Source organism: Cucurbita pepo, chromosome 4 (genome assembly GCF_057944985.1).
Source record: "Cucurbita pepo subsp. pepo isolate OVF chromosome 4, ASM5794498v1, whole genome shotgun sequence".
Taxonomy (NCBI): Eukaryota; Viridiplantae; Streptophyta; class Magnoliopsida; order Cucurbitales; family Cucurbitaceae; genus Cucurbita; species Cucurbita pepo.
The window spans coordinates 12,604,035-12,621,295 of record NC_141801.1 but is presented as its reverse complement, the minus strand read 5'-3'; the positions used below and the strand labels follow the sequence as shown (position 1 = coordinate 12,621,295).

At 36.4% G+C, this 17,261-nt stretch overlaps 4 protein-coding genes across 5 annotated transcripts; 1 reads left to right on the top strand and 3 right to left on the bottom strand.

Moving 5' to 3' along the window:
* Window positions 1-104: 104 nt before the first annotated feature.
* On the bottom strand, window positions 105-1,326 carry LOC111792379 (small ribosomal subunit protein eS28z/eS28y). 2 transcript variants are annotated; one of them, XM_087123276.1, is made up of 2 exons: window positions 1,168-1,326; window positions 105-508 (listed from the first exon to the last, which is right to left on the bottom strand). In XM_087123276.1, the coding sequence occupies exon 2, from the start codon at window positions 504-506 to the stop codon at window positions 309-311; it is 198 nt and encodes a 65-aa protein (XP_086979402.1). In that variant the 5' UTR covers window positions 507-508; window positions 1,168-1,326; the 3' UTR covers window positions 105-308. The 2 variants fall into 2 exon arrangements, with proteins under 2 accessions (XP_086979402.1, XP_023529556.1); XM_023673788.2 differs by having other exon boundaries at window positions 1,173-1,321.
* Window positions 1,327-3,386: 2,060 nt separating this feature from the next.
* Window positions 3,387-4,808, top strand: LOC111792378 (transcription factor MYBS1). The gene is made up of 2 exons (XM_023673787.2): window positions 3,387-3,996; window positions 4,221-4,808. Exons 1-2 carry the CDS (start codon window positions 3,542-3,544, stop codon window positions 4,693-4,695), a joined length of 930 nt encoding a protein of 309 aa, XP_023529555.2. The 5' UTR covers window positions 3,387-3,541; the 3' UTR covers window positions 4,696-4,808.
* A 160-nt stretch (window positions 4,809-4,968) lies between these two features.
* LOC111792377 (uncharacterized) lies at window positions 4,969-10,389 on the bottom strand. The gene is made up of 16 exons (XM_023673786.2): window positions 9,820-10,389; window positions 9,136-9,332; window positions 8,821-8,900; window positions 8,646-8,741; window positions 8,386-8,509; window positions 7,972-8,030; window positions 7,806-7,886; window positions 7,548-7,618; window positions 7,361-7,457; window positions 6,523-6,597; window positions 6,260-6,358; window positions 5,929-6,075; window positions 5,760-5,789; window positions 5,619-5,681; window positions 5,452-5,529; window positions 4,969-5,352 (listed from the first exon to the last, which is right to left on the bottom strand). Exons 1-16 carry the CDS (start codon window positions 9,945-9,947, stop codon window positions 5,284-5,286), a joined length of 1,494 nt encoding a protein of 497 aa, XP_023529554.2. The 5' UTR covers window positions 9,948-10,389; the 3' UTR covers window positions 4,969-5,283.
* A 1,202-nt stretch (window positions 10,390-11,591) lies between these two features.
* LOC111792184 (uncharacterized) lies at window positions 11,592-15,430 on the bottom strand. Its single transcript, XM_087123300.1, has 3 exons — window positions 15,267-15,430; window positions 12,087-12,276; window positions 11,592-11,990 (listed from the first exon to the last, which is right to left on the bottom strand). Exons 2-3 carry the CDS (start codon window positions 12,192-12,194, stop codon window positions 11,907-11,909), a joined length of 192 nt encoding a protein of 63 aa, XP_086979426.1. The 5' UTR covers window positions 12,195-12,276; window positions 15,267-15,430; the 3' UTR covers window positions 11,592-11,906.
* Between the last annotated feature and the right edge of the window lie 1,831 nt (window positions 15,431-17,261).

Here is a 17,261-nt window from a genome sequence, read left to right as displayed (position 1 = left end):
CTTACCTTAATCTTGTTAAGAATCAGCCCTATAAGAGCTAACTAAGCGCAAGAACCCTATATGCATGACCGAAGTAACACCAAAAATATTAAGCAGTTGGTAAATAAACACAAAATTATCGTTTCAATACTCAATTAAATTACTCATCCAGTTCACATATTCTGCCATGGAAGCAAAGCCTTGGAGAAGCTAGTCACTAAAATCACACTTCAATAGGGAAAAATGATGTAAAGCATTCTATTTGTAGGTATGATATGATAAATAACATTTAGCAACTGCAAACCAGAGAACTGGGAACTTGATCCCCATCAACGCAATCTTCTAGCTTCCCTCTCAGACTCCAACAGGGTAAGAATGTCTCCTTCCCTCACTGGTCCCTTGACATTCCTCATAATGTAACGATTCTGATCATCAAGAAACTTGACTCTAACTTGAGTCACCTGCCCTCTTGATCCGGTTCTACCCATCACTTTGACCACCACAGCATGCTTGATCTGCGATTCCATTCCTAAACAAACACACGAAAAACAAATCTTAGAAAATCAATACCAAAGCGAATATTTTCCCTAATAATTACTCCTAAGCAGCAATTTCCAAGACAATCTACCAAAAATTACTGGTCATGCAGCTTCAAGTTCCCATTATAAACAACCCAATGAGTAGTTTAAGTGTAGGAACAAGTAAACTGATGCCAAACAGAATTGCTTATGAATATCAGTCCAGAATGTTCTATAAAACTATAAAAGTAAAAGAGCCCAACTTTAAGAAAGCACATGCGAGTTAAAATTCCAATCACTTCAATATTTTAAACCAAGGATCGAGGAAGATATCAGCATAACATGGCAAGTTTTTCAACTCATAAACAATCTCCTGCAAGAATAAGAACTACAAAGCTAAACACCCCTAATTTGATAATTTCAATCACGACGGTCTTTATTTAATTAGTACTCGAAAATTTTATGCAGGGTATTCGACAAGCAACGACAGAGTGATTCTCACCAGCAGATGAAAAACAGTAATGAATAAAGGCAAAAGAAACAGAAAAATACAAATAACCAAAAATCTCGCAGAGAAGTCAAAATAAGAACTGCCTTAAATGCTGCGAATCTGAACAGAGCAAAGAACCAAAGAGACCACCATGGATCGAAGAAGGATTTGGATAGATACCTTACACGAAAGAGGACGTGAGAATTGAAGACAAGCCGCCGGACTGCAGAGTCGACCAAAGCAAATGGAGGGAAAAAATACCTAGCATTTGCATTACTAGGGTTTCTGATCGTGCGTGAAGACGAATATAGCCCCAATCAATTTCTCATGTGTAAGGGTGTTTCAGTCATTTAGTTATTAAAACTAAAATTGTCAATAATAATAAATAATAAATAATAAATAATAAAAATAATTCATAGTTTATGTCCAATCGGTTGTAGCTCTTGCAAATAAATTTTCTTTTACAATATGATTTTTTTTTTTCCTGTAAACTTGTGACTTTCTTTTTAATGAATTAAATACAGTATTTAATATTTAATTTAATAGCCAAATATTGTGAAACATGTAGAACGGTAAGTTTAAATTTTTTTTGATCGACTAATTGTCTTATTTGCTTTTAACTTGAAAGAGTGTATGCATGGTACTCGCTAATTATTCAAGAAAATTAGGATATAAAAAATATAAACAAAATAAATAGTGAATTAGAGTATTATTTAATACTAATTATCATTATAAATATTAATTCGAAAGAAAAAGAAAAAAAAAACTAATTAATTTATACCCACATAATGTATATCTCTAGATATTTATTGCCAAATAGCTAAATAAAATCAACTTTATTTTTTGATTGGGACTTTAATTTTGATAGTGACAGTAATATTATGGGAAAAAGTTGAGATATTTATTTAATAAAGATTTCATTTGTACCCTTTAATTTCCTTTAAATTAAACTCTAAGCATATATGAGGAGCGAATAGGTATAGGAGCGAAGCTGTGAGACCAAGAGGTTGTTAATGACGTGGGAATGCAAACAAAGTTTGTGTGGGATAAAAGGAAGGTCGTAGGCATATAAGCTAAAGCAATCAAATTTACGAGAGTTTTATGTTCAAAGTAGACAATATCGTACCCTTGTAAAGAGAGACGTGTCGATGATTAGATGTTACTAATAGAAACCAAATTTTCAACAATAATACGATATTGTCGCTTTGAACATAATCTCTTATGGCTTTTCTTTTGGTCTCTCCAAAAGACATAATCTCTTATGACTTTTCTTTTGGTCTCTCCAAAAGGCCTCATACCAATGGAGATGTATTTGTAATAGCTCAAACTCACTGCTAGTAAATACTGTTCTTTTTGGGTTTTGGGTTTTCTCTTTTAGGCTTCTCTTAAAGGTTTTTAAAACACATCTAGTAAGAAGAGATTTTCATACCAATAATACTTATAGACGTATGATCAACCCTTTAATTAGTCGATGTAGGACTCTTCTCCAAACAATCCTCAACCATCCCTACCCTCCCTGAGTAAAAAGAGTTGTTTTAGCGAACTCTAGAAAAAAGTGAGTAGGAAGGAGACAAGTATAATAGGCGGACCAATTGGGCGTCGCTCAGTCCTCTCTCTTTCGGTGGGTAGCAGCGAGGTGGACGTGATCCTTGTATATTTTTTGTGGTGCAGTTTTGGGTCAACAACTTGAAGTGGAGAACAGACCACGTAGCCAGAGAGAGAGAGAGGGGGAGACTTGTTTATTGACACAGAAACTCTGGTAAACACCCAGCAATACCAAAGAAGCCGACACTCCCATTCACTTCAAATCCTTTTATGTTTAAGAGGGTCTGACTGTAATAGAGTCTTTTGAGTAAGGATATACAGAACAAGGCAAAACCTACGAGGCTTCCATATTCGAATGTTTCGTTTTCCTCTCCAATCGATATAGGATCTCATAATCTATCCCTTCGAGTCTTAGTGGGATCTCACATTTGTTTTCTTGGAAATTGCTCGTGGGTTTGGTTTCTTTTGAAGAATCATGTGCATTATTAATATTCTGATGAGCCAAATAAACATCAGTACAACACATGGGAGGGACTGAGCAAGTGCAACCTTTGACCCCTTCCCCCAAGCCTCCACTGATCATGACATCAGCCTTACACCTATCAGATGGGGAGTGAGAAATTTTACTGTTCACCATGTTTTTCTTTTGTTGAAGATTCTCTGGACCTGTGTTCCCCTAATTTCTCACTACCAACTCTATGATTGCTGATGTCTGGCCAAAAAGTCTCTCTTTCTCTCTCTCTAGAGGAGTTTCTGCAAATATGATTATTGATGGGGGGATGAAGATGACAAAGAACATGTCACTTCAACTCCCCAAAAAAGTGGTCCTCTCTTAATTGAGAGTTTCACCACTCACCTCCTTCCCTTGCCCTACGCCACATTCTTCACTCTTCTCTCTCCTCTATCCTTTGCCCTCCAAACCAGACTCTTCCCCCAGAAAACTGAACAATTCAGCATGCTTTAATCCATTACCATTTCCACTCCTGGGTTTACCAAACATCGCTGCACCATGTCAACTGGATCAGCTGCCTGGACCAAAGAAGAAGATAAAGCATTTGAAAATGCCATAGCTACGCATTGGGATGCTCCAGAATTGGAAGGGAAGGAGTCTGAAGAGATGTGGGAAAAGATTGCTTCAATGCTTCCAACCAAGAACATGGAAGACTTGAAACAACACTACCAAATGCTGGTTGAAGATGTCGGTGCCATTGAGGCCGGCCAAGTTCCTATTCCAAATTATGCTTCTGTTGGAGAAGAAACAACTAATGCTTCTACTAAGGACAAGGATCGTCATCTTCATCCTCATGGGGCTACTGGCTCTGATACTAATAAAAGACCCAATTCAGGTTTTGGAAGTGGGTTTTCTGGGCTCTCCCACGACTCGTCTTCTCATGCCACAAAGGGCGGATCCAGGTCCGAACAAGAAAGAAGGAAAGGGATCCCATGGACGGAGGAAGAACACAGGTTTGTGTATTTTCAACGACTTCGAATATTGGGTCATTTCCTTGAGAGCTATATAATTTATCAATTTAGATCCAAAAAGGAGAAAGGTGTATCCGGATATTTGTTCTTCTGGTCTGTGAGATCTGGAGTAGCAATGGAATCATTTTCCCTCCTTTTTTCATACAGAGATTTCTTAAGCTGAACAGAATTGAGATAGATAGATTCTTAACTATTGCTATTTTCAGGTTATTTCTACTGGGTCTAGACAAGTTTGGGAAAGGGGATTGGAGAAGCATTTCAAGAAACTTTGTTATATCCAGGACACCGACACAAGTGGCAAGTCATGCACAGAAATATTTCATTCGATTGAATTCAATGAACAGAGATAGAAGAAGATCAAGCATTCATGACATTACCTCAGTTAATAACGGTGGTGGCGACGTCATGGCCCATCAAGCTCCGATCACCGGCCACCAGACGAACGGCATGAACCAGAATAATCCACCGGCTTTGGGGCCACCAGGGAAGCACCGCCCTCAGCAACATCTGCCCGGAATAGGGATGTACGGGGCACCAGTTGGGCATCCAGTAGCGACTCCTCCGGGGCACATGGCATCGGCAGTTGGCACTCCGGTGATGCTTCCTCATGGGATCCATCCCCATCCTCCTTATGTAATGCCAGTAGCTTATCCAATGGCTCCTCCACCAATGCACCAATGACAATTCTTTTTTCCATCTTTCCTTTCTGTAGTTAGATTTTTGTATTCATGGATCAAAATAAGAAATTTGAGGCATAACAAAGAAGAACAAAGGGAAAGTTCACTACTTTTCAACTTTGACCTTCACTATGATCCATCCCCAACCATGTTGTGGAGAGAATACAACAGTATAGAGATTTGAGAAACGCCCTTTTTCAGCCTTTCAAGGATAAATATGAATATGGAATCCAATTTTCATTTTCACCATGTATATGATAGTATAACTGCAATGAAATATGAGCACTAATCAAGAGCTCTAAGAATTCATTGATTTTTCTTTTTTTAATAAACATTTCACAATTTGACGCCCAGATGGACATTCATCGTCCAACAAATTCAAAGGTGGGGGGTATATATACTCAGCAAGTTTACGAACGCCCAGCCACAAGAAAATACAGGGAATGGAAACGGTAACAAACTCAAACAACTTCAAAATTTGGACAAAGCCCACATGTCAAAAAAAATAAAAATAAAAAAAAAAACCCAAAACTACCTACACGACCAAATATTTATCAACTACATTTATATGATGACTCCATAAATTAACAATTTAAGATTTCGGCTGCCTGTAATTTCCAAACTTCCGAGAGACTGCAGCATCAGACAATGTATCCCACACCTGCACGTAACAATAATTTATCAATACCATTAACAATCACTAAATAACTCAGAAACCACTTGAATGAAAATGAATATACACCCAACATTCATAACTCACCTCCAATTTGCCTTTGGAGCCTCCAATAGCCATCAAAAAGGGGCAATCTTCTGAGAAGGAAAGCGAAAACACAGCTCCCTGCAACAATTAAGACGTAACAAAATGATTGTTAGAAGTCTCCAACATGCTGTGTTATATAGCTTAACCACGGCAATCGTATTACTTACTGCTTTAGGATTCGTGGATGCCACACATGAAGGTTCATTATTGGACAAGTCCCATAATTTAACCTGCAAAAGCAAAACAAGTTCCTCTTTATATATTATCTCCAAAGCATTTATAAGTAATATAAAGGAATTATGAATTACCATTTTGTCAGTAGATCCAGTTGCAAGTAGCTGGAGAAGGGTACAGACAGACAGAAATTAGTAATCAGTAAAGCCGGCAATACAAACGAGAGGAGAGGAAAGGAGAGGAGAGGAGAGGAGAGGAGAGGAGGAAATTGAGCAAGAAAAAGAAGAAAAGAACAGGAGGTACATTAGGTGCCGCGGGATTGTAAGCAACGGAGCACACAGCTTTCTCATGCGCGTGGAGAGTAAAACTTGCTTTTGATTCAGCAGAACTAGTCTCTGTGGTGGCATTCCGGATGTCAAAACCTTTCACTGTACCATCCTCTAGACTCACCTGCATAAAATTATACAAATCAACAAATGCCGCAGCTTATGTTATAAATACTTCAAAAACTGAACTCACTGAATAAATTGTAGTACATGGAACAAACTAAAGAAATCCAAATGAATAATTGAATTGTAAAGCCAGAAAAAAGGATCATCAAAACCAGGTCTGTGCAAGAAGCATGAATACACACCACAAACATGTGCTCTGTATGTGGATCCCATGCCAAGCTCTCCACATCTGCTGTAACTAGCCACTTGTAACCTGAATGGGAAGGATTCCTCCCATCTTTCTGAATTACATACAAACATAAAGCCAGAAATTTCAAGCTATGATGAGTATGAGTATGAAGTTAAACATGAAGATTAACTTTTGCTAAAAAAGAGAGGTTATACAGCATCATTGTAATCCCAATAAAGTGTGTAAAAAAACTAAGTAGAAAACATATCGTATTACCAAAACTACTGAATGATCAAAAGATCCACTAAGGAGAACTTGTGACGAATGATAATTCCATGCGACAGCTTGGACCTGGAAAGTAAAATATAAACAACAAAACATTATATCTGGCACCAATTTGAAAAGCCACAGATGTTAATTTATATAAGTAAACTCATATCGCTAGGCATCTTCACAAGATTCACAAGCTAAACGAACCTCATCATGAAACTCTACCCAGTTAACATTGATATAATTAAAGAACACAAGACAATAGAAAAGGATAAAATTTGTAAAATTTCAACTATTAGGGGGAATTACAACAAAAAAAAAAAAAAAAAAAAAAAAAAAAAAAAAAAAAAAAAACTCCGGGCTTTTGAGAGGCCTTACCTCTAATTTACTAAAGATTTGCTTATCTCACTCAACTCCATTCACTCCCACACTAATGGCATTACCTCTAATTTACTAAAGATTTGTTAAAACGCTACCCCACCCCTCCCCTGACATCATTCATTTTCTTTCTTCTATTTAATGTGTAAGGATAGGGCACTCCTATCATAAAATTAACTTCAAGTTGAGACTTGTCTCATCAGCTAATAGGATTAATTTAAAAAGTAAAATAAAATACCAAAAAGGATAATTGACTAGAAGGGGGGAAAAAAAGAATCAAGAAAAAAAAGATAACAATCTAATGGGCTACTCATCTTCGTTTTTTCTTTAAAAAAAAAAAAAAAAAAAACCACTTATCTTCAATGGGATAGAGAACAATCTAAAAAATCAATATAGACCGCTATTACAACTATATAAATTGACTTTTAGATTATTAGTGTATGAATAATAAAACTATGATTCCTACCTTGTCTGTATGATGCTGCATAGTTATATTACATTTCTCAGTAGATACGTCCCAAATCTTGACTTGCTTATCGGCACTTGCACTAGCAAGTATATTCCTGTTTGTTATAGGGAAAATTAAGTGAATCATAATGCACTAAAACAACTTCTTGAAATAACTAACAAAGATGAAATAATGTGAAACATACCTATATTCCTTGTTCCAAGCAAGTCCAAGTACTGAATCCGTGTGGCTGTTCTCTTTGTATGTAATTAATGTCTAACAAAACAAGATATGGAGTCGGTACAATTAGTAAAGGCTTACAAGAACAACTGAAAAACTTAAGCTTGAGTGACTACGAACTTGAAACAAGACTACACCAAACGGATGTGGGTCAACAATTTCAGGAGAACTGATTGAAACGGGAGAATTAAAAGAGACTTAAACTAGAAAACAAGCAGCTTACTTTCTTTTCCTTCTTCTTATTCTTCTTCTTCTTCTTCTCAGCAATTCCACCTAACACAACACATGGTTGCACCTCGTCCCTCTAGAAAAATATATAAAATGAGAAATTAATGAAACAATTTGTTACAAAATGTAATATCAGTAAAATAATATCCACATAAACATACAATGTCAAGGTCCCATATCTCGATCGCAGGTTCCATTGAACCAACTGCAATAAAGTTCCCTGGCACAAATGGATAGAGTAGTCAACAAAAAAGGCTGAATTATGTGTAAACTTAAGGTTGCTGTTGAGGGCAATAATCCAAAAATGCCTACTAAATGAATTTTGTGTGTAGAGTTAAGGTTTTCATTCAAGTTCTAAATTAACCCAAAACAAAAAAATATATAATCGATCAGGATTTTAGTTCCCCAACCAAGCATATCTGAACTACTCTTCAAATCCCCGGTTGTCTAAATTTGAAAGATCAGGTGCCATATATTTGATTTAGAACGAATTTCCATTTGTTTCTCCATTCAGTAAACTACAAGCAGAATTAACGAAAACATAACACTGAAAATAATTAATGAAAACATAATACCTCTTTCTCCACCCTTCAGAGGACAGTCTAGCCAAGCAGTGCAAAGAGGAAATGCTGGAATAATTATCTCATGGTGAATATAGAAGTTAGGATCACCTGCATCATATCCTTCACATATACACACCTGCTTATAAATTAATCATTGGTAAGTGTCGTTAAAACAAAATTTTCTTCCTATCGCTTATCGTCATCCTTCTCTAGAGGATTTGACTTGAAGACAAGAAGGGGGAAATAGATATTAGTTCCAGTCTACTACATGCCTGGAGAGCGCTGACGTCATCTTCATTACATGCACAAACTATGACCGCATCTGTTGGTTTGATAGTCTCATCCTCAAGATCTTCAGAGTCATCATCCTATAACAGTAAAAAATAAATAAATCATGACACAGTGAAACCAAAACAGCCAAACATCAATGTTTAATAAACAACTTACATCCTCGTCCTTGAGATATGGGTCCATATCATTAGATTTGTAGTAAAGGTCTCCAGCCCCGGAGGTAAATAACTCAATTTCTGAAGCAAACCACAACAATATATAGCCTCAGTAATGCACCCAATGAAAGATAAATTACAATGGAGCGAAAAAAGGTCAAATTAGTTAAGACGTGTCATAGTCCAGCTGCGATATTATGGATAGCATATAAGAAACATGTCCTCTCGTAGTCATTACAATATAAAATTAGCATAAACTAATAACATAAAATAGAAACAGGGAAAGCTAGGCCAAAGGGAGGGGGGATGAGCATACCATCATCTTCATCATCATAATGGTCCATGTCAAGTTCCTTCAAACCTTCAGCGATATCGTCATATTTGGTTTCTGACTTTGTGGTCTCGGAAGATTTTCCAAGTGCTTGTGCAACAGCTAGTGCATTGGCAATCTCTTCATCATTGGCGTCTTCAACATCCATATCTTCTTCATCTACCTCATCCTCGCTATGTTTGCTGCAAAGATCAAATCAAAGTTTTTACAATATGAAGACATACAATTGACAGATGCACAGAAAAGAACCACATTTGTAACCAAAACTTGTGCCCAAAATCATTATACAAATGCATAATCAATAGGAACTAGCACAAAACACATTCCTCAATAACGCAACTAAGGTAAGTTATACCATCCACGTCAGTATTCGGGAATAACGCACGTTGTCAATAACTCGAATATATACATGCCAGAACTGAAGGACTCTAGAAATTCTCAGAAGACCAATTACTACCTGAAACTCCAATAGGACGTCTTCTTCTTCGTCTCTTTCATTTTTATAATTATCATTATTGCATTTTCATCCAACTCAGTCTAATCCAAAAAGGCATAACGATGAAAACTAAAGCGTTCAAAAACGAAATTAAAACAGAACCTACTAATAACATGTTAAAAGTTAGTGATCAGTGAAAAGAGTATAGACGAAACAGAAGTTATTGATTCCACCTGGAATCCTCTTCCAAGACATCCTTGCTCTTGAGTAGTTCGTCAATAGTTTCCTTGGAAGGAGGGTCGGCCGCTACTGGAAGAGGCTTACAAACCCCTTTAGGAACCCACGAAACAGCCGATATCATCTTCTATTCTGCAGAGTTCTGAGCAACAATCTCTTCTACAAATAAAGGGTAGGATTTGTCGCGCAAGAAAATTTAGAGAAAGGAGTGTGGCGGAGGGTGGCGCGATTAATATAAAGGGTAGGATTTGCTGTTAGAGAAAGGAGGGTGGCTGTTACAGAGCTTCGATTCGAACAGTTGCAGCAACAATCTCTGCTACAAATAATTATTGAGGAAGAAGAAAATAACAAGTTTTACAGCAATCGATTAAACAACTCGTTTGATCCAGATTAGCCGAGGATGGCGGTGCGCTCTTCCTTATAAAGCCGAATGATAGAGAAGGAAGAGGGTAGCGGTGGCGGTGGCGGGTAGGGCAAAGCAAAATACTTAAGGGTTTAGGTAAAGGAAAAAAGACTTTCTTGCTGTTCGGTTTCCGGTTTTTACCTGAAAGCACAGGTCTCGACCGGCGATTGGAAAGAAAAATAGCATTTAATCGTATAATTCTCTTTTATAATATAATATCTTTGTATTTATTTTATAATAATGTTTTCTTTTTTTAAAAAATATTATATTATTATGTTATTCACCTATTTTATTTCATAAAATCTGTAATATTTTATTAATTCAGTTCCTAAACCCTTACTTTTCAAACTATCCCTCCTAATGTTGTTGATATTTGAATTTAGTTTTTTTTTTTTTCTTTAAATTTTAGATGTATATTTGATTTATCAAGATTAAAATTTAAATCCCACTCCGAAAAGTAATTCAAACCTACGGCTAGCAAATATTATTAGTTTTGGCCTGTTATGCATCATTGTCAGCCTCACGATTTTAAAACACGTCTACTAAGGAGAGATTTTCACACCATTATAAAGAATGTTTCGCTCCTTCTCCAACCAATGTGGGATCTCACCATCCACTACTAAGGAGAGATTTTCACACCATTATAAAGAATGTTTCGCTCCTTCTCCAACCAATGTGGGATCTCACCATCCACTACTAAGGAGAGATTTTCACACCATTATAAAGAATGTTTCGCTCCTTCTCCAACCAATGTGGGATCTCACCATCCACTACTAAGGAGAGATTTTCACACCATTATAAAGAATGTTTCGCTCCTTCTCCAACCAATGTGGGATCTCACTATCCACTTCTTTGGGAGCCCAACGACTTGGATAGCACACTGTTTGGTGTGTGGCTTTGATACCCCTATAACAACTCAGGCTCACTGCTAGTATATATTATCCGCTACGGCTCATTATGATAAAATAATAATAATAATAATAATAACAGTAACAAAAAGAACAACTATGGTAATCTTTGGTTAAAGCAACCACTTTAGTAGAAGGCTCTTGCCATCAAAACAAATGCAAACACATAACCCCCAACCACACACACACAGATGCTGAATAATTCCATGAAACCTGTTTCTTTGCGCAAGATATCATTCCTTCATCATTGCAGCGCTTCCAATCTTAACATTTCATAAATGAAGTTCATGAAACATTGTAAGTCCACCATATACACAGCTTGTTCTATAATCTGAAGTTTGTGATGAATTTGACCATACAAACGCCTAACTCGCGTGGAGTTTCTTCCTCAACTATTGCAGTTCATGCCAATGTTCAAAATCAAAATTTGAAAGAAACCGACCATGAATCAATCACAGAACAAAAGCACAGGCTGTTATGTTAATCGATGAAAAATGTAGAAATCAGAAACAAAACTGCAACAAATTTCTTTTCTTTCCAGCCTACACTACTTTATTGCTAAATTCACGGTGCCCTAATTCATCTACCTTGGGAAACACTTCAATGGAATGTTTTAGGCCACAATTTACAACTGGAGATTGTTCTTTATGAGGTCAATTTCTAAAGCCGATACACAAAACCCTCGAACTTCAATTTCGGCTCTGTATTGCATAATCAGAGTATACAATCCGCGGGAGGGGATAGAAGTGAAAATTGTAGGGCACTCACACTATTATACAGAATCTTCAACCTCTTTAATTTGCTCCTTCTTCTTCAGTTCGTTTTCGTATTGTTTTAACCTCTCTTTCATTTTCTCCTGCATCACTCCCAAAACACAAAAACAAATCAAAACAAAAACGCAAACAGGAGAAAAGAAATCCAAAGTTATTTTCATCTGAGAGATTCGCCCAACCTTATAGCTCAGTTCAACGCGGTGCATTACATAGAAGCCGAGAACGCCGCCGACGATGGTGCCGGTGATGATGCGGATATAAGCCCATTTGCGAGAATTGCCGATCATTTTCCCGATCTCTCAGATCGCTTTCCGAGGAATGGACCAGATTCGGCGGGCAGTGGACATGCCCACATGAACTCGTGTAATCCTAATTATTTAATTGATTAAATAGTTAGAAATAATATATTTCGTTAATTGATGTTAAATAAGCTATGAATAATTATTTGTAAGGATTAAAATGAACCCTTAAATCAATTTATAACTAATGAATTAATATTTTGGCAATGGAGGTTTATTATGGAAATTAATCCTAAAAATATTATCTTGATACAACATTTAATTAATGCAGATATAAACTAATTGATTATAAATCCTTTTAATTAAAATAGTTAATTATTAATATTCATAATAAATATTAATAATTAAAAGAAGAAAGAAGGAAGTATTAAAATGTCACCACCGGCCCAATAAAGTCAAGTCCAATAATTTTACGAGCTCAACGTATACCTATTTTAAGAAAATAATTTGTATTTTAAGATTTTTTTTTTTTTTTTAATATTTTAGGAATAAATTGTCAGTCTATGGTGTAAGTACTCTCTATCCTTCATCCCAAGTCGGAGAGTGACAGAGTGTATAGTATTACATAGGATGTACTGTAATTTTCGATCAGTGTTAATAAAGAGTAAGAGTGTTTCTAACACAGAGTCAAAGAGGCCTAAAGAAAATGATTAAACAATTATCCCTAATCATTTTCATGTCCTAAACTTGCAAATCCCCTACATAAAAAAATGGAGGAGGATTATGGAACACAGGTACCACACAGAAAAGAATAAAACAGTTTTAAACTAATTTCAAATATCATAATGCCAACCCTACACACCTCAAGCTTGCTCCAGTGGACTGGAAAACAGTAAGCGTATAATTAAAATATGTGAACAAACGTTGTATAGAAAGTGTGCAGGTATATTGTGAGATCCCACATTGGTTGGAGAGGAGAAAAAAGTATTCTTTATAAGAGTGTGTAAACTTATCCCTAGCACACGCGTTTTAAAAACTTTGAGGGGAAGCCCGAAAGGAAAAGTCCAAAGAAGACAATATCGACTAGTGGTGGGTTTGGGCTATTACAAATGGTATCTGAGCTAGACACTGGGTGATGTGCCAGCAAGGAGTTGAGCGCCGAAGGGGGGTGGACATGAGATAGTGTGTTATCAAGGATGTCGGGCCCCAAACAGGGGTGGATTGGACAGTCCCACATCGATTGAAGAAGGGAATGAGTGCCTTTTGAGGGCGATGTGCCAGCGAGAAGGTTGAGCGCCGAAGGGGGGTGGACACGTGGCGGTGTGTCAGCAAGGACGCTAGCCTCGAAGAGGGGAGGATTGGGGGGTCCCACTTCGATTGGAGAAGGGAACGAGTGCCAGCGAGAACGCTGTCCCCAAAGGGGGGGATTGTGAGATCCCACATCGATTGAAGAAGAGAACGAGTGCCTTTTGAGGAGTGGATTGGGTGGTCCCACATCAATTGGAGAAGGGAGCGAATGCCAGTGAGGATGCTGGGCCCCGAAGAAGAGTAGATTGTGAGATCCCACATCGGTTGGGGAGGAGAAGAATCATGAAGAATCATTCTTTATAAGGGTACAGAAACCTCTAAAACTTTGAGGGAAAGCTCGAAAGGAAAAGTCTAAATAGGACAATATCTTCTAGCGATGAACTTGGGCTGTTATATGTGAATTGTGTTGAGGATTATTGGGAGTGAGTCCCACATTGGTTAATTTAGTGGAAGATCATTAAATTTATAAGTGAGGAATACTATTTCCATTGGTACGAGGCCTTTTGAGAAAGCCCAAAGCAAAGCCATAAGAGCTTATGCTCAAAATAGACAATATCATACCATTGTATATAAATGCCTAGAAGAGGAAGGTAGCATCTGACTGACTTGCACGGATAAACTGGAAAACTCCAACTGCTATTCTCATTGGTATCTGTACTATTTATTATGTTTAATCATTATAGATATGGCACACAGAATCATCGAGGCATCATACACAAAAGATCTCACCCCCTTATGCTCACAAGAGTAAACTAGAACGCTTCTTTAGAGCAAAACAGGGAAATTCTAGCAACTAAGGAAATGGCAAACCATCCTAAGGACTATCTAGTGCTTGGTGTCACAATCGACGATAACAATTGTGACTCAGAGAAAGTCATCGAGGACGATGACTAGCTAAGTGGGGAGAGTGTCACAACCTCACTTAACAATATATGAAGAAATTCTAACAACTAAGGAAAGGGCAAACCATCATAAGGACTATCTAGTGCTCGGTGTCACAATCGACAATAACGATTGTGCCTCAGAGAAAATCATCGAGGACGATGACTAGTTAAGTGGGGAGAGTGTGTCACAACCTCACTAAAAAAAAAAGTAGGTTGTGACCCCACATGCAAGAGAGAAAGGGGTGACCCTCAAGTGGCTCCCATCCTATCATATTTGGGTCAAGATTGAGAAGTATCATGAAGAATGGTGCATCATCCAACACACCAAGAGTGTGCATTGAAACTAAATCAAGACATACACAAAGTTCGAAAGAACAAGGCGATACAAGTGTCGAAGACAAGCTTGAAAAGGGCCGGGTAGGATCCCGGGCCATAACCTCGGAGTTAATTTGTCTCCGTAGGCAAGTGGATGGATGGCTGTTTGAAGCTCTCAAGTGGGTGGAAATTGCAAGGAAAGGCCAAAGAATTGTCTTCTTGCGTCCTTCGGGGGAGCTTATGGCTAGAAAGAAATAAGAGAATTCTGTAGGATAAGTCTACTTTGTCTAACTTCCGGTCTTTTGTACAGCTTAAATGCTACATTAGCTTTAGCAAATTCTTCTTTAACTATCCTCTTTCTCATTCTTTTCTATTTGAAGGCGTTTTGTAAGTAGTTTTCTAGTGCTGCATTCTATAATTTGCAAGCAATTCTAAACGAAACATCCAAAATCAAAAGAACTTCAACGTCCTAAGAAATTCAACATATATATCTCACAATCACACAACATCGTACACTCGAACAGTTCATAAAATCAAAACCGCAAGCATGTAGCCAATAAGCTCGAGTCAGTAGTGTATAGATACAGAACATGTGAAATGCAGGAATGCTTACAGAGTTAAGAACAGCCTTGGGGGCATCTTCTCCGGCATAACCATCTTGCAAATGTGGGAGCCCAAATCGAAGAAAATAGCCGATACCTCGTCTGTGGAAGAACAAGCAACCTAAGGGAGAATTAACGCAGAAATGATTCGCGGAGAAGCGCGGAACCTCCGTTGTGGGTATAGGTTAATAGAGGCCCAATTTTTCAGCCGACAAAATTGGACGGTGGCCCAATACTATTTTTAGCCCAGAAAGAAGTATGGATTACATATCGTGGACCGAAAATGTTTTACAAATTGAAATTTAATTCCTTCGTCTTCTTCCTTTCAGTTCCCTACATATGGTTACATGTGAACGCTTGCTTCAGATCAGGAAGCGTTCGTTCTGAGATTTAGGCGTTCCAAATGTTCACATTAATTATAAAGATTAGCGATTTGGGTACGTGGGGAGTGACCCATGTGGTGGTTGTCGTCGTCCATGAGCGTCGGAATCATCATATGAACTTTAGAGCAACTTCGTTGAAAGGGTATCCATTCCATTCAATTTCACCCACAAATCCAAATGACTTCTCTTTATCATCAACTCCTAATTTTTATTTATTTTATTCATTTTTTTTTTTAATCTTTATCTTTATCTTTATGATCGTCACACAAAAAAAAAAAAAATAAATAAATAAATAAAAAAAATTAAAAAAAGTGATAAATTAGGTAAATGATCATGTAACATGTTGCTCTCAACACTGCTTTTTAGATGGAAGCTCCTCCAAGTCATCCCAAGCTGATAATATAATAATAATAACTTTAATTCTAAAAAAAAAATACACAATATGATTATATTTACAAAATTTATAAATTGGAAACTAATAGAGATAAAAATTTATAAATGCTAAAAACAAGATAAAAATTAAATGGTAATATTTTAATTATTATTATTATTATTTTAATGTTAAAATAAAGTTGCCTTTTTCTTTTATAGTTACTCATGAGATTATCCATCTTTTTGACTTAATGTGAAGATGTACGTTTCCTTTGCCCAATAATTCAGGATCCAATAATAATTTTATATATAATTCTTTTTTGTGTTTGATATTATAAAAACTTAATAATTATTGAAACAATTAAAAAAAAAAAAATTAACCCAGCTCGACCCATACGTTCAATACATGCATGCATATGTCCTCACAAAAACAACATAAGTCATTTTATTCTCACTCACATGCATCTTAATAAAATTTTAACTATGAAGTTCTTGTAATTGAGTGACCGTAAAAGAACATGCAGTGACTTTCAATTATTTTAAGCATTTTTTAGTCATCTTATTTTCACAATTGCTGTCATTTAGTTGTGGTATGAGATTATTCGGGAATCACATGTTGTAATAATAATAATAACGTTGATGGTTGATTGATAAGTATGTTTGCAGTTGTTGTTGTTAGGCAGGGTACGCACCTTATCTCCTCTTTTGGCGCCAACCAATCCTTCAATTTCTGCTCTTTCACACATGCTTTTTGTTTCATTTGCCACACCAAAACAAATTCGTGTATCCTTTGAACCTTCACTACTCCTTCACTCACACATTCACACCATACATTTAATGATAGTTCTTAAAAAAAATTATATTTTATAAAAAAAAATATTGATTTAAAGCGTGTTTAGATCATTAATTAATATATTTAGTTAGACTAACTCGTTTAAGCCTACGCCATTTAAGATGAATTGGTTGGAATAAGAGATAGACATCACATATTAAATTTAATCAATATTTTTTTAGTATTATTTTGTCTTAAAAATATATCTGCATTTTTTTAATTTAAAAAAAAAAAATCAAAATATCCTTGAATTTAATATATATATATATATATAATATCCTTTAATTTTAAAATATTTTAAAAAATTTAAAAAAAAATAATATTAAAATATTTGAAGATAATTTATGAGATGTTAGATAGACATAAACTAGGTTAGAATTTAGCGACGAATATGGAATATTTTTCGTACGAGGTTGTCG